At 47.0% G+C, this 27,312-nt stretch overlaps 1 protein-coding gene across 1 annotated transcript in view; it reads left to right on the top strand.

Annotated features, from left to right (window-relative positions):
- The first annotated feature begins 962 nt into the window (after positions 1-962).
- UBTF (upstream binding transcription factor) overlaps positions 963-27,312 on the top strand; it is a 47,984-nt gene continuing 21,634 nt past the window's right edge. The window contains exons 1-13 of the mRNA XM_082271880.1: positions 963-1,112; positions 13,032-13,128; positions 13,859-14,034; positions 16,922-17,005; positions 17,123-17,278; positions 17,450-17,514; positions 17,595-17,715; positions 17,909-18,019; positions 21,542-21,675; positions 23,533-23,674; positions 25,653-25,694; positions 25,802-25,915; positions 26,005-26,136. Of these exons, the coding sequence (XP_082128006.1) occupies positions 13,071-13,128; positions 13,859-14,034; positions 16,922-17,005; positions 17,123-17,278; positions 17,450-17,514; positions 17,595-17,715; positions 17,909-18,019; positions 21,542-21,675; positions 23,533-23,674; positions 25,653-25,694; positions 25,802-25,915; positions 26,005-26,136 (1,335 nt within the window). The 5' untranslated portion in view covers positions 963-1,112; positions 13,032-13,070. The remainder of the gene's footprint in view (positions 1,113-13,031; positions 13,129-13,858; positions 14,035-16,921; positions 17,006-17,122; positions 17,279-17,449; positions 17,515-17,594; positions 17,716-17,908; positions 18,020-21,541; positions 21,676-23,532; positions 23,675-25,652; positions 25,695-25,801; positions 25,916-26,004; positions 26,137-27,312) is intronic.

The raw sequence follows: 27,312 nt of genomic DNA, 5'->3' as shown, positions 1-27,312 counted from the left end.
GAAGGCGGCTCAGGCACGGCGGAGGCGGGGAAGAGAAGATCTCTGCGGGGACGGGGAAAGTCCACACCCGGGACCATACCGAGCCGAACCGGGACCGAGCAGAGGTGGGCAGATCGGAGGACGGTGGATCGGGAGGCGGTAGATCGGTGTTTCCCCGGAGAAGGACAGACCGGGGGTGGGCACATCGGAGTGTCCCCCGTAGATCGGTTCTTCCCGGTGAAGAGTAGATCGGTGGGTAGATCGATGTTTACCCTCGAAAGAGGATCGCTCGGTTCTCCCGGTGTAGGGTCGCCCCTGCCGGCGGGAGGGGGAGATCGGTCCCCCCCCCCCGAAGGAGGACATATTGAGGTCCCCCGTCAGGCAGTAGCGGGAGAATATATCTGTACCCCCCCCCCCCCGGTGGTCGGTCGTTTGTTCGGCTCCCCCCTGTCGTGCGGTGCAGTGATATCGGGGGGGGGGAGTAGATCGCCCCCCCAGGATCAGTCCATTCCCCCGGTAGAGAACAGATCGGCCCCCCCCTCCCCGGTGGTGGAACGGTTCCCCCCTACCGGGCGGTATAGTTATATTAGGAGGGTAGATCGGTTTCCTCGGCGGACGGATCGGGGTACCCCCCCCCCTCGTGGAGGATTGCTCGGTCAGTCGAGCCCCCTGCCAGGCGGTGGTAGCAGTAGATCTGCCCCCCCCCCCCCGGAGGATCGGTCGGTTCCCCGGTAGAAAACAGATCGGGGTCCCCCCGGGAGGATCGGTCATTTGGGGTCCCACCGGGGGGTGGAGGTTCGGTCAGTCGGGGTCCCCCCTGCCAGGCGGTGGTAGCGGGGGAAGAGTAGATCGGTCTGTTCTCCCGGTAAGAGAGAGATCGGGGTCCCCCCTGGGGGAGAATTGGTCGGTGTCCCCCCCGGCGGGCGGTGGCCGGCGCGGTGCGGAGTGTAGCGGGAGGAGGAGGGAGGCGGCTCCCGCGGCTCCGTCTGGCCGGCTGCTGGTGCAGAGTCGCTGGGCGGGGAGAAGGAGCAGGCAGCGCCCCCCCTCCCCCGGAGCTCGCCATTACCCAGGGGCTGCCGCAGCGGCTTTGTCTCGGAGATCGGAGCCTTTTGTCTTTGGGAAGGCGGATCGGGGTGAGTCAGTCCGGCTAGCCGGGTATGTGGGGGGGAATCCCGGGAACACTACCGATCTCATCCCCGTCTGCTCCAGTCCGGGGTCACCTCCAGGGAAGCGGGGAGAGTCCCAGCACCGATCCCCGGCCACCTTGGAGGATTTCTCGAAGGGGTGATCGGAGACGGATCGGGGTGACCGGGGACAGATCGGGGGGGTTCCCGGCTCTCCCCTCCTCCCTACCCCGGCGGCCGCTCTTGTTTTTCTCGGGCAGCCTGCTAGTTCCGCGCTGGGTCTGGTGAGGTCGCTCTCCCCCGACTCTCCGGCTCCTCCTCCTCCCTACGGCCGGAAGGTGAGGCCGGGTAGCCGCCTGTGTGCCCATCGGAGAGGAGAACAAGGAGATCGGGCTGGAGGACGGAGGAGTGCGGCCACCAAATACGGGTAATCATCGGGGCCGGGGATGGCCGGGATTGGGTACAGGGGAGCCGGGGAGGATTGGAGATGGAGCCCGGACACGTGGAGGAGGGAGGGGGGTGATCGGCCATGAGCGGGGTGCCTGGATCGGATCGGTGATCATACACAGCCGGGCTCCGATCACTCCCTGCCAGGCACTAGGAGCCCGGTGTTAGGCATCGGGCGGGAGGATCGGGTGTGTGAAGTGCCCGCCGATCTCTCTCCCGGGATCGGGTGTGATGGCCGCCGCCGCTGCCATTTGTCGGCCCAGCGATCGGTGCCCGGTGAGGCTGCAGATCCTCCCCGCACTGCTGCCTTCCGGATCCCGTCCCCCTCCCGGTACTGGGCGGCTCCTGTGCTGGGAGGCGGCGGCGGCGGGGGCCCCCTGCAGGCTAATCCACGGAGATCACCGACCTCCGCCTGCCCTTCCATGGGGGAGGGGGGGTGATGTCACCGCCCGGAGCCACCCCTCCCCATTCCAATGCCACCCGCACCGGGCGCTGCCAATCACTGCCCGCTGCCAGCGATTCCACCCATCGCCATAGAGATTACCCCAAATCCCCCACCGACCAATCCCGGCATTGCACACCCCCCTCCTCCCCCGTCATCTCTAACATGGCTTCCCCTGCCAATCATAAACTGAACGATCGATGGCACCGATCCTAAAATCACATCATCGGCATCAGAATGATCGATGGGAATCGCTAAGATCCTCATTGTGCTGCTGGAGGGCGCAGGCCGCCCTTTACCATCGATCACATGTGCACACACGTGTTCACAGAATTATCCGATTATCCAGAACCTTCCTTCAATGTCATTTCTGAAAAAAAGCTGTGACTGAAAGCTGAACTGTTTGTGTTGCACGGAATGATTGTGCTTGCTGTAGATCAGTGCGGGGTGCCAATGATTATTATTTCTATCTTATATTAGTGATCTGATATATTAATAGTCATTAAACATGATAAAAGACAATAAGGGCTTTATATACCTGTATACGATTTATATATACCTGTATAAGATTTATATATACCTGTATAAGATTTATGTCTGATAAAGATATATGACTGTACTGCGTCTGAACGCACACAAATGTAAACGCATTTCTGTCTGGAGTGTACTGCTGGTGAATATATATTGTTGGGGTTTATATCTCTCCCCTGAATGCGGGCGCAGGATGACCCCTGACCTTCATGTGATGTAGTATGACCCAAACCTTCAGTTATTCTGAATGAGTAAAACCAGGGGCCATTGTATGCCGTGCCACTAAATGACTTCATGTGTGCCCCGTGCCACTAAACGACTTCATGTGTGCCCGTGCCACTAATGACAATCTGAACCTGCATCCTCATTCAGTGGGAGATATAAATAGTAAACAAAGTGTAACCAGGTGCAGAATGACCCCCGGCCTTCAGCCTATTGTGTGGTGGTGGTGCTGACATACGACTCAGCCTTCAGCCATTCGTGTGGTGGCGGTGCAGGCATTTAATGACCCCGGCCTTCAGCCATTTGTGTGGCGGTGGTGCTGACATACAATGACTCGGTCTTCAGCCATTTCTGTGGTGATGGTGCAGGCATACAATGGCTCAGCCCTCAGCCATTTGTGTGGTGATGGTGCAGGCATACAATGGCTCGGCCCTCAGCCATTTGTGTGGGGATGGTGCAGGCATACAATGACTCGGCCCTCAGCCATTTGTGTGGTAGTGGTTCAGGCATACAATGAATCCTTCTTCAGGCCATTTGTGTGGTGGTGGGGGTGCAGACATATAATGACTTGGCCTTCAGCCATTTGTGTGGAGGTGGTGCAGGCATACAAAGACCTGGTCTGAAGCCATTTGTGTGGTGGTGGTGCAGGCATATAATGATCCCTGCCTTTAGCTATTTGTGTGGTGGTTGTGCAGGCGTACAATGACCCCTGCCTTCAGTCATTATGCGCCTGCACCTAATTTAGAGAGAAAGTGGTGCAGAATGACCTCGGCTTTCAGCCATTTGTGTGGAGGTGGTGCAGGCATACAAAGACCTGGTCTTCAGCCAAGGTGGTGCAGACATATAATGAGTCGGCCTTCAGCCATTTGTGTGGAGGCGGCGCAGGCATTCAATGACCCCAGCCTTCAGCCATTTGTGTGGTGGTGGTGCAGACATACAATGACTCGGCCTTCAGCCATTTGTGTGGTGATTGTGCAGACATACAATGACTCGGCCTTCAGCCATTTGTGTGGTGATGGTGCAGACATACAATGACTCGGCCTTCAGCCATTTGTGTGGTGATTGTGCAGACATACAATGACTCGGCCTTCAGCCATTTGTATGGTGGTGGTGCAGGCATATAATGACCCTTGCCTTTAGCTATTTTTGTGGTGGTTGTGCAGGCATACAATGACCCTTGCCTTCAGTCATATATACAATTATACCTAATTTAGAGAGAAAGTGGTGCAGAATGACCTCGGCCTTTAGCCATTTGTGTGGGGGTGGTGCAGGCATACAATGACCCCGGCCTTCAGCCATTTGTGTTGTGGTGGCGCAGGCGTACAATGACCCCGGCCTTCAGCCATTCTGCGCCTAAACCTCATTTAGAGAGAGAATGGTGCAGAATGACCCCGGCCTTCAGTCATTCGTGTGGTGGTCGCTCAGTCATTCTGCGTCTGCACCTCATTTAGGGAGAGATAAAGAACATTGATAATGTATAATCCGCTGAGGTGGCACATAATAGCCACGGCCTTCAGTCATTTGTGTGGTGGAGATGTGCAGGCATGGAATGACCCTGGCCTTCAGTCAATCTATGCCTGCACCTCATTTGGTAGGGGGGGGGGGTTGTACAATGTATAATTTAGATGAGACCACAGTGATGGAGAACGGCCCCGGCCTTCAGTTATTCCTGTGGTGGAGTTGCAGGCATAGAATAACCTTGACCTTCAGTCATTCCGTGCCTGCACCTCATTCCAGGTGATACATATACTGTAGAATCAGCTGAGGTGGCAGTGATGCAGAATGGCCCCAGGCCATCAGTTATTTGTGTGGTGGTGGCTTAGCAAAGAATGGCTCAGGCTTTCAGTCAACCGTGTGGTGGTGGCATAGTAAAGAATGTCCCCAGGCTTTCAGTCATCCGTGTGGTGGTGGCATAGCAAAGAATGGCCCCAGGCTTTAAGTCATCTGTGTGGTGGTGGCATAGCAAAGAATGGCCCCAGGCTTTCAGTCATCCGTGTGGTGGTGGCAGCATAGCAAAGAATGGCTCCAGGCTTTCAGTCATCTGTGTGGTGGTGGCATAGCAAAGAATGGCCCCAGGCTTTCAGTCATCTGTGTGGTGGTGGCATAGCAAAGAATGGTCCCAGGCTTTCAGTCATCCGTGTGGTGGTGGCATAGCAAAGAATGGCTCCAGGCTTTCAGTCATCCGTGTGGTGGTGGCATAGCAAAGAATGGCCCCAGGCTTTAAGTCATTTGTGTGGTGGTGGCATAGCAAAGAATGGCTCCAGGCTTTCAGTCATCCATGTGGTGGTGGCTTAGCAAAGAATGGCCCCAGGCTTTTAGTCATCCGTGTGGTGGTGGCATAGCAAAGAATGGCCCCAGGCTTTAAGTCATTTGTGTGGTGGTGGCATAGCAAAGAATGGCCCCAGGCTTTCAGTCATCCGTGTGGTGGTGGCATAGCAAAGAATGGCCCCAGGCTTTCAGTCATCTGTGTGGTGGTGGCATAGCAAAGAATGGTCCCAGGCTTTCAGTCATTCGTGTGGTGGTGGCATAGCAAAGAATGGCTCCAGGCTTTCAGTCATTCGTGTGGTGGTGGCATAGCAAAGAATGGCCCCAGGCTTTAAGTCATTTGTGTGGTGGTGGCATAGCAAAGAATGGCCCCAGGCTTTCAGTCATCCGTGTGGTGGTGGCAGCATAGCAAAGAATGGCCCCAGGCTTTCAGTCATCTGTGTGGTGGTGGCATAGCAAAGAATGGCCCCAGGCTTTAAGTCATTTGTGTGGTGGTGGCATAGCGAAGAATGGCCCCAGGCTTTCAGTCATTCGTGTGGTGGTGGCATAGCAAAGAATGGCTCCAGGCTTTTAGTCATTCGTGTGGCGGCAGCACAAACATGGAATAACCTCGGCCTTCAGTCATTCTGTGCCTGCACCCCATTCAGGGGGAGATGTATAAAGTATATTCAGCTGAGTCCCTGGTCTTCAGTCATTCAGAATAAGTCTTTTATGTGGCAGCGCATGCACAGTGTGACCTCGGCTTTCAACTATTCAGAATAACTAAATGCCGGGGGGCATTCTGCACCTTCGCCACTGTCAAATGAAAGACTCATTCTGAAGGCAGAAGTCATTCTGTGCATTCCCCTTATTTAAAGAGAGATGTAAACATCAACAATGTGTGGTCAGCTGAGGCAGCGGTGGCACACAATGGCCCTGGCCTTGAGTTATCCGTGTGGTGGAGGCGTAGGCATGAAATGACCATGGCCTTCAGTCATTCTGCACCTCATTCCGGGTGATACGTATACTGTAGAATCAGCTGAGGTGGCGCAGAATGGCCCCAGGCCTTCAGTTATTCATGTGGTGGTGACCCAGACATATAATTATTTCAGCCTTCAGTCATTCAGGGGGAGATGTACAGTGTACAGGCCTTCGGTCATTTGTGTGGCGGCGGCACAGGCATTGAATACCCTCGTCCTTAAGTCATTCTGCGCTTGCACCTCATTCATGGGGAGATGTATAATCAGCTGAGGTGGCGGTGGTGCAGCATAGTCTCAGGTCTTTATTAGTCATTCAGAATTAGTCCTTTACAGTGGGTATAGAAAATAATCACCCCCCCTTAAAATCATATTTTGTTCCCTTGCAGCCTGAAATGAAGACACAATGGGGTTGATTTACTAAAAGTGGAGAAATCTGGTCCAGCTGTGCATGGTAGCCAGTCAGCTTTCTCTATTTAGCTATGACAACAAAACCTGGAAGCTGATTGGTTTCTGTGCAGATCTGCATCAGATTTTGCACTCCCCAGTTTTAATAAATCAACCCCACAGTTTTTGTTTTATCCAGCTGTATTTCCCAGTGCAACATTTAACATCCAAGTGAAAGATATAAAACCAACATGTCAGAAAAAAATTCAAAAACACAATCACTGAGTTGGAAAAAGGATCACCCCCCTTATGTCAGTATTTCGTTGAACCACTTCTTGCTTTAATTACAGCCTTTAGTCTGTTGGGATGTCTCTACTAACTTTGCACATCTAGACTTTGCAATATTTGCCCACTCTTCTTTGCAGAACCGTTCAGTTAAATTTGATGGTGACCATTTGTAGACTGCAGTCTTCAAGTCATTCCACAGATTTTCCATGTGGTTTAAGTCTGGGCTCTGACTAGGCCATGCAAGGAAATTCACCTTTTTCTCCTTCAACCACTGTGTGGTAATTTTTGCTGTGTGCTTAGGATCATTGTTGAAATGTAAACCTTCTTTCCATTGACATCTTTCTGGCAGAGGGCAGCAGATCTTCCTCAAGAATGTGATGGAATTTTTCCCCATCCATTTTTCCATTCTATCCTGACAAATGCTCCAGTCCCTGCTGTAGAGAACCCCCCTTCCTCATAACAGGATATTACCACCTCCATGCTCTATTGTAGGAATGATGGTGAGCTGTATTGGATTTCCGCCAGACATTTTGTTTGTTGAGGCCAGATAATTACATTTTAGTCTCATCTGGCCACCTTAAGAGTCGGTTCACATTAGCGCGACTTGTCAGCCTGACAAGTCGCGCTCCCTCGCTCCGAAGTCATGGTGCAGGGGACTGACAAGTCGCCTCCCGAAGTAGTAAGGAGTCGTGTCGCCCCAGTGTGAACCGACTCTAAGTGCACCTTGAAAATTCTGAGGACACATGGAAAAAAGGTGTTATGGTCAGATGAGACTAAAATTCAAAATACGGATAGATTCTTGAGGAAAATCTGCTGCCCCCTGCCAGAAAATTGGCATTGGGAAGAAGGTTTACCTTCCAAAATGACAATGACCCAAAGCACACAGTATAATGACCACACAGAAAAAGGTAAATGAAAGAGAAAACACATAATGCGCTAGTATGCATCGCATACTAGCTCATTATGAAATACTTACCTTAGAACGAGCCCCCGCCGCGCCGCCCGCTTACCTGTATGACGGGCAACATGTTCAGTCGCCCGTCTTCCTGGATCGCAGCATCCGGCTATCTGATTGGCCGGAGCCGCGTATGACGTCAATCCCGCGCTGGAGCTGACGGTCACGGCACGGGGCTCTGAAGGAACGGCACCAGCGGCCGTTCCTTCAGAGCGCATGCACCAGTGATGTCACTGGCTGCATGTAAGGTAAATATCTCCTAAACGGTACATGTTTAGGAGATATTTACAGTACCTATAGGTAAGCCTTAATATAGGCTTACCTATAGGTAAAAGTGTCAGAGGAGGGTTTACTTCCTCTTTAAAGCGGTTGTATACTGAAAAACAAAAAAAAACCCTGCAAGACAAAGGCATAATGAGCTAGTATGCCAATCCTGTTTAATTTATTCATAAATGATCTAGAGGAGGGGATATCGAGTAAAATCTCAGTATTTGCGCATGATACTAAACTAAGCATGCCAATGTCTTCTGGGCAGGATGTGGAAACCTTACAAGCGGACCTGAACAAAATAATGGGGTGGGCAACTACATGGCACATGAGGTTTAATGTTGAAAAATGTAAAGTAATGCACTTGGGTACCAGAAAGCAAGCTACTCACTAGGGGGGAACCTCTGGGGGAGTCTAGGATGGAAAAAGGACTTGGGGGTACTGGTAGACAACAGGCTTGGCAGTGGCATGCAATGCCAAGCCGCTGCAAGCAAAGCCAACAGAATACTGGGATGTATAAAAAAGGGGATTCACTCCAGAAATAAAGATTATTCTTCCACTCTACAAGACTCTGGTCCGGCCACATCTGGAGTATGCTGTCCAGTTCTGGGCACCGGTCCTCAGGAAGGATGTGCTGGAACTGGAGAAAGTCCGGAGAAGGGCAACAAAAATAATTAGGGGAATGGAGGACATCAGCTATGAGGAAAGACTACAAGCACTGAACCTATTCTCTCTCGAGAAGAGACGACTGAGGGGGGATATGATATCAATGTACAAATACTGTACTGGTGACCCTAGCATATGGAAAAACTTATTCAGAGAAAGGGAATACAATAAGACACGTGGCCACTCGCTAAAACTAGAGGAAAGGCGGTTTAACCTTAAAATACGCAGGGGGTTCTTCACTGTAAGAGCGGTAAGGATGTGGAATTCTCTTCCGCAAGCAGTCGTATCAGCAGGGAGCATTGATAGTTTCAAAAAACGATTAGATGGGCACCTTTAAAGACCACAACATACAGGGGTATACAATGTACGGTTAACAGCAAACACACACACACACACACACATCATAGGTTGAACTGGATGGACTGATGTCTTTTTTCAACCTCACTAACTATGTAGTCATGTCTGGGAATGTCAGATTTACAATGCCTCATGGGGTGTGTAGTTCCACAACAGTTGGAGGGCCGTAGTTTGGAGATCCCAGATATATAGGTATAGGCAGGGGTGGACTGGGCCGGGGGGCGAGGTGGCAATTTTCCCCCAGGCCAGTCTGATTTCCCTATAAAAAGGTCGCATTACTCTGCATCAGCGTGGTCTGATCCATGGTTCTCCCTGTCCTGCACAAGCCGGGTATAATGTCCGCACTGCAGGCAGCATCCCAACCTAATGTAGACCCAGGACCTGTTGATTAGATTGGCATCAGGTAAGGATATTATACCACTAGGTGAGAAGATAAAAACTCCAGCATAATTCCCTCAGCTACCCGCAATCCACTCAAGCAAGCGTATTCTAATTGTCGCGTCCCTAGAGGTCTTGAGCAACTGTTGTAGGGCTATCAAGCCAGATCTGCCACACTTTCTCAAATTTATTGGGATAACCCCTGCTCAGGTACGTAGCTCTATGGCTCCATTCACACCTGACCGTATCATTTTCAGGCGCTTGGGAGTTTTGCAGGCGTAGACAGGGGCCATTGAAATGAATGGGATTTTGCTTGTTGGGCATTTTGAGACCTCAGAGATGAGCGTTTTACAAGCTGAAAAAACGCTCAGGTGTGAACAGGGCCTATAGAGTGGTAACATTTTAATAAACCAAGCCTTTCCAGTAGGAGATAGGTGTGTTCGGCTTTATCCAAAATAAGATTAATGCCTTACAGGCATAATATAGCAACAAATTCAGCAATGTAGGTTGAGCCCTAGTTTACACCAAACCCTCCACCAATCCAAGCAGGCAGACTGCCACCATCATGTGAACAGGCAAAGAGGTTATACAAAGAGGTTATATACAAAACAGGTTTCAGCCTTTACAATCCGGTACATGCTATAATTACTGGACATTGTTAGTCCGCCTGCTAGTTGTCGCCGCCTTGGAGGCAGCCATGTTGTTGGTTACTAGCGGGTGGACTAAACATTTCCACCTTTTATAGCGTGTACTGGAGTGTAAAGGCTGCCGCCTGTTCTGTGAAAACACCAAGTGGTCGACATCTCCAAGTATTTCTGGTGTAGAGTCACCGGAAGTGACGTGGTTGGCGTTCTCGGCAAGTTGGAGTTTTCAGCAGAACACCTGCCGTGACCGTCCTGGAAATACAGACTCGCTATGCAAAGTGTTATGTGTGAGCCGATGTTCTGCTGAATTCCATTTGCGGAGAACTCCAACCACTTCACTTCCGTTGACTCTACACCAGGAATAATTGGAGATTTCGACCACTTGGTGTTTTCACAGAACACTGGTAGTCTTTACACTCCGGTACTCGCTATAATTAGTGGACATTGTTAGTCCGACCGCTAGTTGTCGCCACCTTGAAGGCGGCCATGTTGTTGGTTACTAGTGGGTGGACTAAAAATGTCCACCTTTTATAGCGTGTACGGGAGTGTAAAGGCTGCCGCCTGTTCTGTGAAAACACCAAGTGGGCAAAATCTCCAATTATTTCTGCTGTACAGTCATCTGAAGTGACGTGGTTGGAAGTCTCGGCAAGTTGGAGTTTTTGGCAGAACACCGGCTGTTGTCCCAGAAATACAAGCTCACTTCACTAAGTGTTATGTGTGAGCCGATGTTCTCCAATTTGCCGAGAACTCCAACTACTTCACTTCCGGTGACTCTACACCGGGAATAATTGGAAATTTCAACCACTTGGTGTTTTCACAGCCTATACACTCTACACGATACTAAAGCGGGCGGACTAAAAATGTCCATTTATTATAGCGTGTACCGGAGTGTAAAGGCTGCGGGTGTTCTGTAAAAACACCAAGTGGTCAAAATCTCCAATTATTTCTGGTGTAGAGTCACCGGAAGTGACATGGTGGGAGTTTTCGTCAGAACACCGATCCCATCCGCGCACACAGCCGCTCAACCTGACAGTCTATTGATACAGGCTTGCAGTACTTCTCTCTATTAGTAGCCACTGTTCAGGAGGGGGAGTGGGCGGGACGTTTCTCCTAAGCAGGCATTGGCTTCTGAATAGAAGCATTGCATGTACACGTGGGCGGCAGAAGAACTCCAGGTTTTCCTTTAGCATGTGCTCCTGCCAGAATAGGAGAATGGGGAAGAAGATGGTGGGAAGGTAACTGCACAAACAATGAGGATGAGGTGTTTGGCCACAGAGTTGGGGTGAGGGAGGTGGGGCACATTTCATGCAGTGTTTTGCTGGGGGGGCATTCAAGGCAGAGCTGTGCCCATCCTATCCTATCAATCTTGGCAACTATGGTGGAGGCATTCCAGATGTAGAATGACCTTCAGTCATTCATGTGGTGGCATTGCAGGCGTAGAGTAGCCTCGGCCTTCAGTCATTCATGTGGTGGCATTGAAGGCATAGAATGGCCTCGGCCTTCAGTCATTCATGTGGTGGCATTGCAGGCGTAGAGTAGCCTCGGCGTTCAGTCATTCATGTGGAGGAATTGCAGGCGTAGAGTAGCCTCGGCCTTCAGTCATTCATGTGGTGGCATTGAAGGCGTAGAATGGCCTCGGCCTTCAGTCATTCATGTGGTGGCATTGCAGGCGTAGAGTAGCCTCGGCGTTCAGTCATTCATGTGGAGGCATTGCAGGCGTAGATTAGCCTCGGCATTCAGTCATTCATGTGGAGGCATTGCAGGCGTAGATTAGCCTCGGCGTTCAGTCATTCATGTGGTGGCATTGCAGGCGTAGATTAGCCTCGGCCTTCAGTCATTCATGTGGTGGCATTGCAGGCGTAGAGTAGCCTCGGCGTTCAGTCATTCATGTGGTGTCATTGCAGGCGTAGAGTAGCCTCGGCCTTCAGTCATTCATGTGGTGGCATTGAAGGCGTAGAATGGCCTCGGTCTTCAGTCATCCATGTGGTGGCATGGCAGGTGTAGAATGAACTCACGCTTTAGTCATTCATGTGGCAGCATGGCAGTTTTAGAATGACCTCGGCCTTTAGTCATTCATGTGGCGACATTGCAGGTGTAGAATGACCTCGACCTTTAGTTATTCTGAATAATTAATTCTGATTCGGAGGACTGTAAACATTAACAATAAAAATCAGCTAAGGTGGTGGCAGTGCAGAATGACCCCCGACTTTCTTTCAGAATGAGCCATTTACATGGTAGCACAGGCAAAGAATGACCTCAGCCATAATTTATTCAGAATACCTGAAGGCTGGGGTCATTCTACGCCAGTGTGACTGCACCTGAACCACCTATTCAGAATAACTGAAGAACATGGACCTTCTGCACCACCACTACAACATAAATTACGGATTTCGAAAACAAGAAGGCCATGATCATTCTCCACCATCGCTGCATGAATGACTTCAGTAGGAGATGTAAACATTAACAACGGGTAATCAGTGGTACAGAATGACCTCGGCTTTCAGACATTCCGAATGACTAAAGACTGGGGTCATTCTGCTTCTGCAGGCACTGCTGCCATGTTTATATCTCGCCCCTGAATTCACTAGGCAGCAGTGATATGGACCAACAGGATGACCCAGGGGCCACCGTCTGCTTCTTAAAGCAGGATGATCAACCCCCCCCCACCCAGGATGGCATATCAGCCATTAAATCCTTTGCTGCATAGTCCAGATGACTTGTATAGGGCTTGTGTTTCTTGGAAATGGTGTCAGGGACTACAAATTGTTAGTGGTTAAACAGAACTGGACTTGAGTACATAGTAAGTCATTCAGTGCCACTTGTTGGCCATCATACTGCAAAATTCTTTGATTTTAACTGACTTGAAGCAAACTGTCCTACCCCATCCTTGTAAGGTGCAACCAAAAGAGCAGAGCACCTCTTCTTCAATATTGATGACCAGAAAGTAGTTCTGGGGTGCTGCATAAGAATTTTAAAGTAGCATCCCAGCTCACCCAGTTCAAACAAACCTAACAGGCAGTCACATTTCTGCATTTGCTGCGGATTGGTCTATATTGTGTGAGTTTGTTCCTTGGATTCGTATTAGCGACCAGTCATATTGACTTTTCTTATCTTATTTTACAGACTAGCCTAAATTGGTGCTAAGGTTCCGCCCGGTAAAGGATGAACGGAGCAGCTGGTGGGCAAACCAACACCACCATGACCGCCCCAAACGATCAGGGTAAGGAGACCAGGGGTTTCTTGGTACTGCTTGATGTTGGCAGCCAGTTCTGGAAATTGTACACTTCTGTAGGGCAGTCAGTGGATTACAAGGAATCTGGCTCACTCTAGTGGTAGGATTCTGAAGTTCCGAGTACTAATTAAAGCAAAACAATTTTAGTTGAGAAAGAATAAACTATCATCTCCAGGATAAGTATACCAAGATATTTCAAACTGCCTTGAGGATTCCCATCCTTTTCTATCCTGTAGATCAGGGGTCTTCAAACTATGGCCCTCCAGTTGTTCAGGAAATACAATTCCCATCATGGCTTGTCATATCTATGAATGTCAGAGTTTTACAATGCCTCATGGGATGTGTAGTTCTGCAACAGCTGGAGGGCCGTAGTTTGAGGATCCCTGCTGTAGATAATACCATACCAGTGAACTGTCTGAAAGGGAGTGTTAAGCTGTAAGGCTGACCTGCTATAAGCCAGAAGTGGCAGTGTTTTAAAAAAAATTTCAATGCCTACGTACCTTAGTCCATAGGGACACATTGTTCCATCTGTTTAGCAATCAACCGCAACTCCTAGGGGTAAAACCCTTTTTGCCCAACTTGCCTATTCTGCAACCATTTTGCATGGGCTTACTTGTAAAATCAAAATACATCACAGATCTACACACATCTGTGAGTACAATATTACCTCTATAGATGTTGATTCACATGTTCCTTTTTTATTCCTTCTTTCTTACAGACCACTGGTCCCAAGAGGACATGCTCACTCTCCTGGAGACAATGAAGTCTCTCCTACCAGGCCAGGACAACTCGAAGTTCAAGACCACTGAGTCCCATCTGGATTGGAACAAGCTATCCTTCAAGCATTACAACGGGTCCATGTGTCGCCAGAAGTGGACTGAGATTTCAAATGAGGTAGGGTGGGGGACTGAGAGTGTTCCTGCCAGTGCCACATAAGTGTCAAGATTAATGTTTAGGATGATCTAGAACAGCCTTTCTCAGCCTGGGTTCCTTCAGAGGTTAAAAGTGGTTCCTTGAACAATAAGCGGTTTCTTACTCTCTATATAATCACTGCCACCAATGATCTTTGTAGCTATCTGTAAGTGGGGGTTTCTTCCCACTGATCACCAATATAAGGAGTATTCTTATTGCCAATGTAAGGAGCATTCTTCCCAATGACCACCAATGTAAGGAGCATTCTGACTGCCAATGTAAGAAGCATTCTTCCCAATGACCACCGATGTAAGGAGTATTCTTCCCAATGACCACCAATGTAAAGGGGCATTCTTCCCAACGACCACCAATATAAGGAGCATTCTGACTGCCAATGTAAGAAGCATTCTTCCCAATGACCACCGATGTAAGGAGTATTCTTCCCAATGACCACCAATGTAAGGAGCATTCTTTCCAATGACTGCTAATGTAAGGAACATTCTTCCCAATGACCACCAATATAAGGAGCATTCTGACTGCCAATGTAAGGAGCATTCTTCCTATCAACCACTAATGGGAGGAGCATTCTTCCCCATTGACCACCAGTGTAAGGAGCATTCTTCCCATTGCCAGTCTGGATGCTCCTTACATTAGTGGTCAATGTAAAGAGTATTCTTTTTATTGACCAGTAGTGTAAGGAGAATTCTTCCCACTAACCTTAAATGTAAGGGATATTCTTTCCATTGACTACCAATGTTACATAGTTAGTCTATTTGAAAAAAGACACAAGTCTAGTTCAACCAATATAAGGGAAAGAAAATGCAATCCTATAGCCACAGTTGATCCAGAGGAAAACAAAAACCCCAATAAAGCATGATCCAATTTTTTCCAGCAGGCGAAAAAATTCCTTCCTGATCCTCCCAAGAGGCAATAGAATGTTCCCTGGATCAGCTTTACTGATAAATATTAGTATCTAGTTATATTTTGTGTATCTATATAATAATCCAGGCCTTTCCTAAAACAATCTACTAAGCTGGATAGAACCAGCTCTTGAGGGAGTCTATTCCACATTTTCACAGCTCTTACTGTGAAGAAACTTTTTCATATTTGGAGAATAAATCTGTTTTCTTCCAGACATAAAACGTGCCCCCTTGTCCTCTGTGATGACCTTAAAGCGAATACTTTAACACCCAAATTCACTATATGGACCCCTTATGTATTTATACATATTGATCATACCCCCCCCCCTTAATCTCCCCTTCTCAAGCTCCTCCATGCCTCTTATTAGTTTGGTTGCCCTTCTCTGGCAATGTAAGGAGCCTTCTTTCCACTTCCCACTGACCACCATGCTATCGTACTGTGAGCTATAGATAGTGTACATATTGGCTGGGGTTGCCTGACCATACATGTAAGGGTCATTCTTCCCACTGACCACCCATGTAAGGGTCATTCTTCCCACTGACCGCCCATGTAAGGGTCATTCTTCCCACTGACCGCCCATGTAAGGGTCATTCTTCCCACTGACCGCCCATGTAAGGGTCATTCTTCCCACTGACAACCAATGTAAGGAGCAATCTTCCAACTGACCATTACACTAATGTACTGTGAGCTATAAATAGGGTAAATATTGGCTAGGGTTGTCTGACCACCCATGTAAGGGCAATTCTTCCCACTGACCACCAGTGTAATGCCCAGTACACACGATCCGAAAATGGGACGACTCTCCGTCCGTTTTTGTTTGGTTGCTAGGAACTCTCAATTATATTCGCAAATGGGAGAGGTTACTTACGATACGAATTTTCTCGGACGATGATTCAAAAGCTTCCGGTATGCGTAACCACGCTGCAGCGTGTGAGGGGAAAATGATGTCTACTGCTCACCATTTTTTTCGGACGAACAACATACTGATAATACGATTATCGTACGATGTGTTATAATACGATCAAAATGTTTATGCTTGCACGACCGGATAATATCCGGCGAACTGTCGTGATCTCGTAAGCTGTGTGCTAACGATCAGATTATCGTCCGATCTTTTCACAAGCGTTATTTTTCGTACGATTTTTGGATCATGTGTACGATCATGTGCCATAAGAAGCATTCTTCCAACTGACCACTGCACTAATGTACTGTTAGCTATAGATAGGGCAAATATTAACAGGGGTTGCTTGAGACCTGAAACTTATTTCAAGGGTTCCTCCAGGTTTAAAAAATTTAAGAAAGGCTGATGTAGAATAACAAGTGTCCAATCTAGCTAAGGTTGTTCCCCAGAACCTGGATTAGTGTTGCGTGACAGATATGGAGGGCTCCAGGCACTTTGCTGTAAAGCAGATTTTGGATGCCTGCATCCTCTGGTGCCTACATTGTTGTAGCTGAACTTGAAATCCACTAAGTACATTTCCGATGCAGGAAAACAAAAGGTATGTAAAGTCCTACAGTTCAGTGTTTTTTTAGGAAAGCAGCCACAGCCTAAGTAGAAAAGCCTGTCCCCTGTCAATCAATCTTAATCAAAGTCAGAGGGAAGAGTACTTGCAAGACAGATCAGTCCAAAGTTTGACAGGGTCTGCTATTCTGTCTCTTTGGATAACCTATAGTGCTCTGGGATTCCATTTAATTTGTATTTATAAAACAATGGTTGTGTGTGTTTTTATGTAAGAGTTTGTTTATTTCAGGTATTTATACAATACAGTTTACCCAAACCTCCTATAGTTTTACTTATAAGATGCCTATAGGTACCGTGCCTCACACCAATCATACAGAAGGGTGGGACCTACCATCAAGTGCCTGCCCCATCGCAGCATTTTATTTGATCTAAGACTACAGGGGCTCCTAAATATAATGATATGGACTTATGCAATATCACTTGCAGGTCAGGAAGTTTCGGACACTGTCAGAATTGATTCTGGATGCAGAAGAACATGTGAAGAACCCATACAAGGGAAAGAAGCTGAAGGTGAGCAAATAGTTGACAATAAGCTCCATCGTTGACCTTTGGGACTTTCTTTTAAATATTGCTTCAGCTAAGAATGCACTAAGCAGCTCAATCTTTGTCTTCCATGTCGTCTTCTAGAAACATCCCGAGTTTCCCAAGAAGCCCCTGACCCCCTACTTCCGCTTCTTTATGGAGAAGAGAGCAAAATACGCCAAGCTGCATCCAGAGATGAGCAACTTGGACCTCACCAAGATCCTATCTAAAAAATATAAAGAGTTACCAGATAAGAAAAAGGTAATGTAGCACAGCATCCAGTAAAGTCCCGCTTTAAGCATCTGACAGATGGAGATTTTTGTCTTTCAAGGAGTCATTTAAGCTGTGTGTCAACTAGTATTCCAACCTTTAGCTTTGGATGAAGCTGGTTTTTAAATTTGCATGACCCTGGATCTCGTTTTATCTTTGCAGATGAAATACATCCAAGATTTCCAGAGAGAGAAGCAAGACTTTGAAAGGAACCTGGCAAGATTCAGGTTACTAGGCTTAATTTATGATTTAGCAGCTAGGACTACGGCGTTGGTTTGTTTTGCCTAATTTTCATTTTTGTGTACAGGGAGGAGCATCCAGACCTCATGCAGAACACGAAAAAATCGGACGTCCCTGAAAAGCCGAAGACCCCTCAGCAGCTGTGGTACAACCACGAGAGGAAGGTCTATCTTAAGCTGAAACCTGATGTAAGTGTGAAATATTGTCCATAGTCTGTAGACTCGAGCTGAATCCCTTTCTAAGCCAAGCCAAGACCTTCTTAGATTCACAACATTAGACCCCAGACCCCCCCACCATCATATTTCTCATTTTCCCCAGTCATATTGCCCAAATCTTTGTTGAATCGTGTGTTGAAGAGTAAAGCTTTGTCTTTGATTTCAGGCCAGCACTAAAGATGTGAAGGATGCTTTAGGAAAACAGTGGTCACAACTTTCAGATAAGAAGCGTCTAAAGTGGATTCACAAAGCACTTGAACAGCGCAAGCTATATGAGGTAATGGTGCTGACTCCAGCTAAAACCTGCCGTATAGTGTGAGAAAGAGTTAGGACCTTTGCAGATTTCATTGCTGGCTTTATCCTCATTGGGGAGATTGAACCTAAATTTCAGTGATGGGCTACCACCAGGACAGGGGGAGAAGGCATCTCTCTGATGGGGATAGACATCAGTCTTAGTAGAGTAGGGCAGAGTTAGAAAACTCAGTTTTGTATTCCTATCTCTGTCTTCCTGTCCGAGTAACATCTGCAATCTGATTTGTTGTCCTAGTGCAGGGGTGTCAAACTCCAATTTCATTGCAGGCCACATCAGCATCCTAATTGCCCTTAAAGGGCCGGTTGTATTTGTAAGACTAGATGTCCAGAGCACCCCCCCTTACATCAGATATCAAGAGCATCACCACCTTCAGAAGTCAAGAGTCGTGCACCCCTCTTATCTTGTGTTGCTATGGGGAAGAAGCTAGTGGTGGAGCTGGGAAGCAGAAAGTGCAGGGTCTGAAGGAGGACCAGGGGAGGAATGTAGTCAGCTGCCAGAGTCTGCTGAATGCTGAGACCAGGGAAGATGGAGCCGAGGGGGTGCTGCGGCTGCACAGAGAGGTGGAGGATCTGTAGGAGGAGTTCTATCCTCCTCTCTGCTGCTGAGATGGGGAGGAGGGGGCAGAGACAAGCCTCTTCACACCTGCATGGAGAAGCACAGGACCTGAAGAGGAGGAATTTTGTCCTTCTTTTCTGCTGCTGACTGCTGAGACAAGGTGAGGGCAGGAACAAGGTGAATGCCGCAAGAGAGGGCCAAGTTCGGGCCCGCGGGCCTGGTGTTTGACACGTGTCCTAGTGTCACTGGGACAGGAAGTTAGGTGACACCTTTCCAATGAGGACACGGACAGCAGACAACTTGGGTGCGGCTCTCTAATTTTTACTCTATGAAAATAAATAAAGTGGATCTCTGGGGTTACCCCACCCTACAAGGGTTAAATGTTGTTTTTTTTTTATCATAAAAAGATATGTTTTTTTGTGTAAACCAATAAATACATATAGATAATTGTACAAACATCAAGTAAGGTATGATATATTGGTACAAGGCAAAGGCATGCAAAGAAATCACTCAACAAGCAGCGACCTTCAACATAGTGATATATACTAAGAGGCAAACATACCCAAAGTGTCTTAACAAACCTAAAACAAAACCCTGAACTCTGGGAACTAAGAAAAAAGAAAAATGACATATCTGACCTTCAATACAGAAATACTTATGGAACTCCAACAAAAGAATGATTCAAGCATAAAAGCCACACAATCCTTAATAGGGGCCTATCCCTGAAGAAGTCTGTCCGTCACCAGCTTCTGTGATGCTAGTCCTGGGATTTGTCTAGCCACGGTTGGCACATAGAATAAAGTTTGCGAGGGGCATTTCTCTGTTGATACGTCAATTTTTCTTTAATGCGCATGTATTTTCCTTATTCCACCCACTGCTCCCTGGTAGGCACATAAGGAACAATCCAATAACCGGCAATCAATGTATGAGCGGAATACAGTAAATGTAAAACTGCAACATGTGCATGTGGGGTAAGGGATTCTTCAAGAGCGCCCAACAGACAAGCAATCGGATTCCTCAAGAGCTTTAACATAAACACTTGTGATATTGTATCTAAGACCTCATTGCAGTAATGAAAAAGCTTGGGGCATCTCTAAAGCATGTGAATGAGATCCCCGGGATCTCGTTTACATTTCAGGCACATGGGGTACTCCTACTCTCCTATCTATGTAATCTGTACTGGTGTTCTAAATGCCCTGTGTAATATAATTGAGAGCATTTTTAAGAAGCTGACACCGAAACAAGGGCAGAGGACAAAGTTCCCAGGTCTCACAATCCATAGCATCCCACCCCTTTCTACTTGGCAGCACAGTAGCATCCTGAAGGGCATTAAGGGAGTGGAGTAACTTCTTGAAATCGTTCCTTTTTTATCTCTCACCAGGAAAATAGTGCAGTCTAGAAAAACGAGATTGCAAATGGAGAGCATGCCTCAATTGCAAATATCTGTAAAACTGACTTCAGGGAACAGCAAGCTCCTCCTGTAGGTCTGAGAAGGATTTAAGAATCGTGCTATGCTATAGCTGAGACATGTACTGAATCCCCGCTCCCTCCCAGTCCTGAAAGCCCTCTAGTTTAAGCACTTCTTTATAATTCTAATTTCGTGTTCAGGACTCTGTGCAGACCAGTCAAGTTCCTCCACCCCAAACTCGCTCATCCATGTCTTTATGGACCTTGCTTTGTGCATTGGTCCAAATCATTTGGGGGAGGGGGGATTATGGTGTGGGGTTGTTTTTCAGGGGTTGGACTTGGGCCCTTAGTTCCAGTGAAGGGAACTCTTAAGGTGTCAGCATACTATGACATTTTGGACAATTTCATGCTCCCATCTTTTTGTGAACAGTTTGGGGATGGCCCCTTTCTGTTCCAACATGACTGCACACCAATGCACAAAGCAAAATCCATAAAGACATGGATGAGCGAGTTTGGGGTGAAGGAACTTGTCTGGCCTGCACAGAGTCCTGACCCCAACCCAATAGAAAACTGCGAGCCAGGCTTCCTCGTCCAACATCAGTGCCTGACCTCGCAAATGCGCTTCTGAAAGAATGGTCAAATATTCCCCATAGACACACTCCTAAACCTTGTGGACAGCCTTCCCAGAAGAGCTGAAGCTGTCGGGCTCTGTTCACACATGTCCAGCTGCGGGTTTGTGCCTGGGGTCCGTCCAGTGTGTCCCTGTCCACCAGTTCAGGTGCGAATCTGGTCATAATTTTTAGCCTGAATTGGCACCTCAATCGGCCAGAAGACGCACAGGACCCTTTTTCAACCCGGACCGCCACCACTCCGGTCATGTGTGAACCGGCTCCATCGAGAGCCAGTCACACTTGCCTGTCATGTGAATTGGATGCAGGGAAACCCACATCCAATTCACATATGTGTGAACCCAACCTGATAGCTACAAAGGGTGGGCCAACTACATATTAAACCCTATGGACTAAGACTGGAATGCCATTAAAGTTCATGTGCGTGTAACGGCAGGCGTCCCAATACTTTTGGTAATATAGTGTAGGATCAAAGGGATCTAGCCACAACCTCCCATCTGCTGTAATTGGGAGGCGAGATAATAAGCCCTAGAATGAGGAACAGTTAGGCCTCCCTGTTGTTTACCAAATTTTAGGGTCAAAAAGCTGGTGCAGGCATAAATTGGCAATCTATGCAAATAAACCACTGCGGGGCATCCAAACTGGGGAATTATTAAAAACATACCGCAGCCGAGGAAGGGTTAAATATTTGTCTAGGGGGCCGCAAATTTTTTTTACTTGCATCCACACACCCGTTATGGGCAGCACTCTCTATTGTTCCCCTACGGTCCGGCAGTGGACTGTCCCTCGGCGGGGCAAGGCAGATAGTTCAAATTTCAGAGCGATATGGTTGTGATTCTAGAAGTATTTTCTCAACTGATTGCTTTGTATTTCATTTGTTATCCTTCTGTTACAGAACACGATGAGAGAGTACATTCAGAAGCACCCAGAGATGAATATTTCTGAAGAGGGCATCACCCGCTCTACGCTGACCAAGGCAGAGCGCCAGCTTAAAGACAAGTTTGACGGACGGCCAACTAAACCCCCTCCGTAAGTCATGAGCATTGAGTTGGGGTTTTCCTGCAGAGAAGATTGATGATTTAAAACCGAATTCAAGCCTAACACTATTTTTAAAAATTTTCCATCCCCCCCTGCTCCTACCTATCCTGCCTACGCTGTGTAAAATCTATATTCTTACCCCCCCCCCCCTTTTTTTTTTTTTAATTTGTTTCGGGCAAGTCATGTGATCCTGCAGCTCCCCTGTGTTAGTGAGCGGCTGCTGCAGGGGAGAGGAGGGAGCACAGATGTCACAGCTCCCGGAATTCCCAGCTGTTGGTTGCTTCATGACACATGGGAGCCAGAGCTGCAGGATCATGTGACCGAATTAAAATAAAAAAAGTGAGTTCGCAGATTTTTTTTAACACAGTGTAGGCAGGATAGGTAGAAGGAAGGGGGAGGGAACATTTGTAAAAATAGTGTTCGGCTTGAAATCCACTTTTAAAGTGGTTTAAAGGTCTAACCTTCTTGCAAAGGGTCCCCCCAGCCCTCCTTTATACTTACCTGAGCCCGATCTCGATCCAGTGATGTGCAAGATAGCAGCGGCCCTCCCAGCTTTGTCACTCCACACTGGGCAGATTGATAGCTGTGAGAGCCATTGGCTCCCACTCCTGTCATTTAAATCTTATGACGAAGGGGTGGGGGGCATGCCCTGGTATCTGTGTCAATAGATGCAGACAGGACAGCTCAGGAAAGATCCCCCACAGGTACTCCTGTAGAAAGTGGCTTTCTATGGGGACACTCAGGGAGCCAGAAGAGCTGACGGGAAACACAAGAACAGGAGCATCGGGGGTGCTCTGTGCAAAACCATTACACAGAGCAATTAGGTATAACATTTGTTAATTTTAAGAAAATATTGGAGGGGAGTTTATGTCTCAGTTGGACCCTGTAGTAGGTTTTTGCCACCGTCCCAGAAGATTCTAAAATTGTGGTGGATGTGGGTGCCTCAAACCCAGGTAAGGGGACTTTAAGGGCAAGAGTAGGTTAGAAAATAATGTTGAAAAAGAAGAAAATGTATTGATAATAATAATAACAGATTACATATTAAAGATGGGATGACCCATAGACAATTGGTGTATGGGTAAAGCCCATAGTGTGCAGTCAGATAAAGTATGGAAAAATTGTGACTTGAAAACGGTGATAGAGATCCACCTATATTGCTGTTTCTATTTTCCAGGTTGGAGATAAACAGAATCCAAAGCAAAATAAGGGAAAAGGATCTTGGGTATGATCCTAGTAAGTCCTACGCGTTTCGGCCCGATGAGGGCCTTTCTCAAGGATAAATCACCAATTTTTCCATACTTTATCTGACTGCACACTATGGGCTTTACCCATACACCAATTGTCTATGGGTCATCCCATCTTTAATATGTAATCTGTTATTATTATTATCAATAAATTTTCTTCTTTTTCAACATTATTTTCTAACCTACTCTTGCCCTTAAAGTTCCCTTACCTGGGTTTGAGGCACCCACATCCACCACAATTTTAGAATTTTAAGAAAATGACCTCCACTCTTAAATCACTTTAGGATATAAAAATATGGTATGTGAATTCTGCCAGGAATCTGGTATTTTCAGAAAAGGTAGTTATTTTTAGAGCTGAAATAAATACTGAAAGGTTCATTCACTGGGATGAATCGGATACTTTTCAGATGATTGGTGGTGTTCCTGGGCATACTTCTACCGAATGACGCAATTTATGATTTGCTCCATTTGAGACTGGTGAATTGCACAGTTCCCAGTGGTGTCGCTGTTTGTAGTGAGTGTCAAGCGTCCGGAAGCGACGGGCTCTTAATACATGAGTTGTGACCGGTTATGTTTAATGCTATGGCCTTTTTTCCCCTTACAGAAATAGCTATTCCATGTACTGTGCAGAGCTGATGGCCAACATGAAGGATGTGCCCAGTACAGAGCGTATGGTGCTGTGCAGTCAGCAGTGGAAGCTACTCAACCAGAGGGAAAAAGATGCTTATCACAAGAAGTGTGAGCAGGTAATCTCATCATGATTTACCAGCATTTGTGGTCTGGCCTCATTGTGATTGGAGGCCCCAGCTAATGCAGTGTGAGAAGTCTGCTGAATCTATCAGGGCATTTATATATAATGTGTAGTAACAGTAAATGAAGTGGACTTTATTGATATTAACGCTAAGTTTCATACAGGCCATTAAATACACAAATTAAATACATAAATGGAGCGGTTTTTACCTGCCACGAACTGCCATGTACTCAATTAAAGTCCAAGGGATTTTGCAAACATGTTTGACATGCATTTCAAACACACATAAATAACACCCACTGACATGAGCCCTAGCACTTTACGGGTCTTGTCCCTCCCCCAACCTGTTGAAGGAGAAGCAGAAGACCAATGAGCTCATCTCTCTGTTACTCTGCTTTCTTGTGCTATCAGCATGCTCCTAGCACTGCAGTACTGGCTTTGTGCTGCTTCTCTCTCCTCCAGTCTGAGCTTTGCTGTACAGGGGACTGAAATGACCTGACGTCGCCAAATTTAGGTACTTAACTGCTTCCTGCCCTAGTTTTTTAAAATGACGATCGGGTGGGATCGCTCTCATTCTGGGTAGGACGTCATATGACGTCCTCCCATTCTTGCCCAGCGGGCCTGCATGCAGCACGACGATCAGTGGTGCACTGGGTCCCTCAAACACAGCACATCACTGATCGCAGTAAAGAGCCAATGACGTAGGCTGGTTGCCATGTGATCAGCTGTATCCAATCACAGCTATTCACATGTAAAACAAATGCCGGGTATTTGCATTTCCTTTCCTCAGTGCAGTTAGTGTCTGAGGAAAGGAAAGTCGATAACTGGCATTTGTCACTGTCACAGCCATCAGTGCTGCATATCAGTGCCCATCAATGTCGTCCCATCAGTGCAGCCTCATCCGTGCCCATCAATCCAGCCCATCAGCGCAGCCTCATCAGTGCACATTATTCCAGCTCATCAGTGCAGCCTCATCAGTGCCCATTAATCCAGCCCATCAGTGCAGGTTCATCAGTGCACATTATTCCAGCTCATCAGTGCAGCCTCATCAGTGCCCATTAATCCAGCCCATCAGTGCAGGTTCATCAGTGCACATTATTCCAGCTCATCAGTGCCCATCAATCCAGCCCATCATTGCAGGTTCATCAGTGCCCATTATTCCAGCTCATCAGTGCAGCCTCATCAGTGCCCATTATTCCAGCTCATCAGTGCAGCCTCATCAGTGCACATTATTCCAGCTCATCAGTGCAGCCTCATCAGTGCCCATCAATCCAGCCCATCAGGGCACCCTCATCAGTACACATTATTCCAGCTCATCAGTGCAGCCTCATCAGTGCCCATCCATCCAGCCCATCAGTGCACATTATTCCAGGTCATCGGTGCAGCCTCATCAGCGCACATCAGTAAAGAAGAAAAATTGCTTATATGCAAGATTTTAAAACAGAAATGAAGAAAAAGTTTCCGTTGTTTGTTTTTGTTCAAATTTTTCAGTCTTTTTTCGTTTGTTTTAAAAAAATAAATAAATAAAAAGCCCATCAGTGCCACCTAATAGTGGTGCCCATCAGTGCTGCATATTAGTGCCTCCTCATCAGTGCAGACTCATCAATGCACATCAGTGAAGGAGAAAAACGACTTATTTACAAAATTTTCAGACAGAAACTAAGAAGAACTTGTATAACATATATTTAAAGATTTAATGCTAAATACAGACTATATTAGTCTGAGTTTAGAATCAGGGGATGACTTGCACCTGTTATTAGAATATCTGCACTAGAAGCAAATTGACCAGAAATGTGATTCCCACGTGATCATGTGTTGCTGGGTAGGAGGGGCTAGACCAACATGTAGTCAGAGTAAAGCACTGCTGTACATATTATGAGAATTTTCCTAAAGGGGAGCAGAAGGATCTGTGTGGATTGTACCATTACATCAAAGCAAATTTGTTAATCTATTGACGTTTCTCCTCTGTGCAGAAAAAGAAAGAATATGAAGGGGAATTAATGCGTTTTCTTGAGGTGAGTCTTGTTTTGGTCTAAAATGTACTCTTATTCTACAATCCATCCTTTATACAGAGCAGTGCTGCGACTGTTTTGGTTTACCAATACGCCTTTTTCTAATCTAGACTCTTCCAGAGGAGGAACAACAGAGGATCCTGGCAGAGGAAAAGATGGTCAGCATGAACAAGAAGGTAATGACAAATCCCGCCGCAAAGGCGGCTGCCCAGGAAGCGGCAAAGGTGAGAGGCCAATGTAAAGGCTAACTCCTTTACGGCATTTTTATTTCAAGTTCTTGGCGTAGACAAAATTGTATTCTCCCCCGGTTCAGGCAAAGAACAAATCTGGACAGCCAGAGAAAAAGAAAGCCGGAGATGAGAGGGGGAAACTTCCAGAACCACCAAAGACGGCTGAAGAAATTTGGCAACAGAGTGTGATTGGGGACTACCTTGCCCGGTTTAAGGTAAATTGGAAATGTTTCTAAATCAGTGTTGTATTCAGCAAGACACACGTTATATGTCCTAAAATCTGCTTTCTGTATTTTTCTTTTCTCAATAACTGTTACAACATAGTAGGGTGATCATTGTCTTTCTCTGGACCAAAATCGTCTTCCTCCTCCGGAAGGAGTAGGAGCGACTTCCCCCTACTGTTGGAAACAAAAGAACATCACCCACTGCCGTCTCCCCACCATTCAGGAACCACCTTGTATTTTTGTAAAGTGTCAAAGTGCAGGATGTTCCTCTTCAAAGTGGGGCTGTGTTCTAGAAGTGTTCTCAAATAAAAAAAAAAGTGACATAAACTGTCCATAATGAATAAGTCCACCAAATAATAGTTCTGACAAAAAGACGGTGATTCAATCTTCCACCCCTGAAACTCATTTGTCCACACACCACCTCGCATGCACAGGTGACCCCTCTCCCCAATAGAAAGACACTCGCCAGATTCTCATGCATGAATGACCATTAACATGTGAGATAAGAAAAAATGCTTCCAATAGTACAGTAACCAAACTAATAAAATGTATTTAAAAATGGAAAGCCACTCACACATTAAATATGCGCATAGCAAAGACGTGGCGTCGGGTATCATCCAACATTGTGATAGACTGAAAGAGTCTCACCACCTCCAGATACCACGGACGGGATTCCGCTTCACTTCCGGTTCAAGTCCTGACGTCACCGCATAACCAGGCACGAAAGCTTTTTGTCACTTCCGACTATTTCATAGGGGATGGTTACACGATGTGGCAAACTGGTACTACAACCACGATACTCAGTGTAGGCTGAGTAGCAGAATGGCAGTTTAAGTGTTAACCTTGAAATGGGGGAGGATATTGAAGCCAGGTTGCCACGCTGTGTAACTACCACCTGTTTCATTTGGAAGTGATGAATCGCGTCGGACGTGGTTACGCAGTGATTGGAGGTGATGTCAAGACCGAAACCTGAGGTGACGCAGAGTCCTGTCCAAGTGACCTGGAGGTGGTGAGACTCTTCAGTCTATCATATTGTTGGATGATACCTGACGCCATGTCCTTGCTATGCGCATGCTTGAATTTAAATGTGAGTGGCTTTCTATTCCTAAATAAATTTTATTAGTTTGTTTACTGTACCATTGGAGGCATTTTTTCTTTCTCACATGG

The sequence above is a fragment of the Pelophylax lessonae genome (assembly GCF_965119305.1).
Source record: "Pelophylax lessonae genome assembly, chromosome: 11".
NCBI lineage: Eukaryota > Metazoa > Chordata > Amphibia > Anura > Ranidae > Pelophylax > Pelophylax lessonae.
The sequence above is the reverse complement of the archived record's forward strand: the minus strand, read 5'-3'. Positions and strand labels throughout refer to the sequence as shown.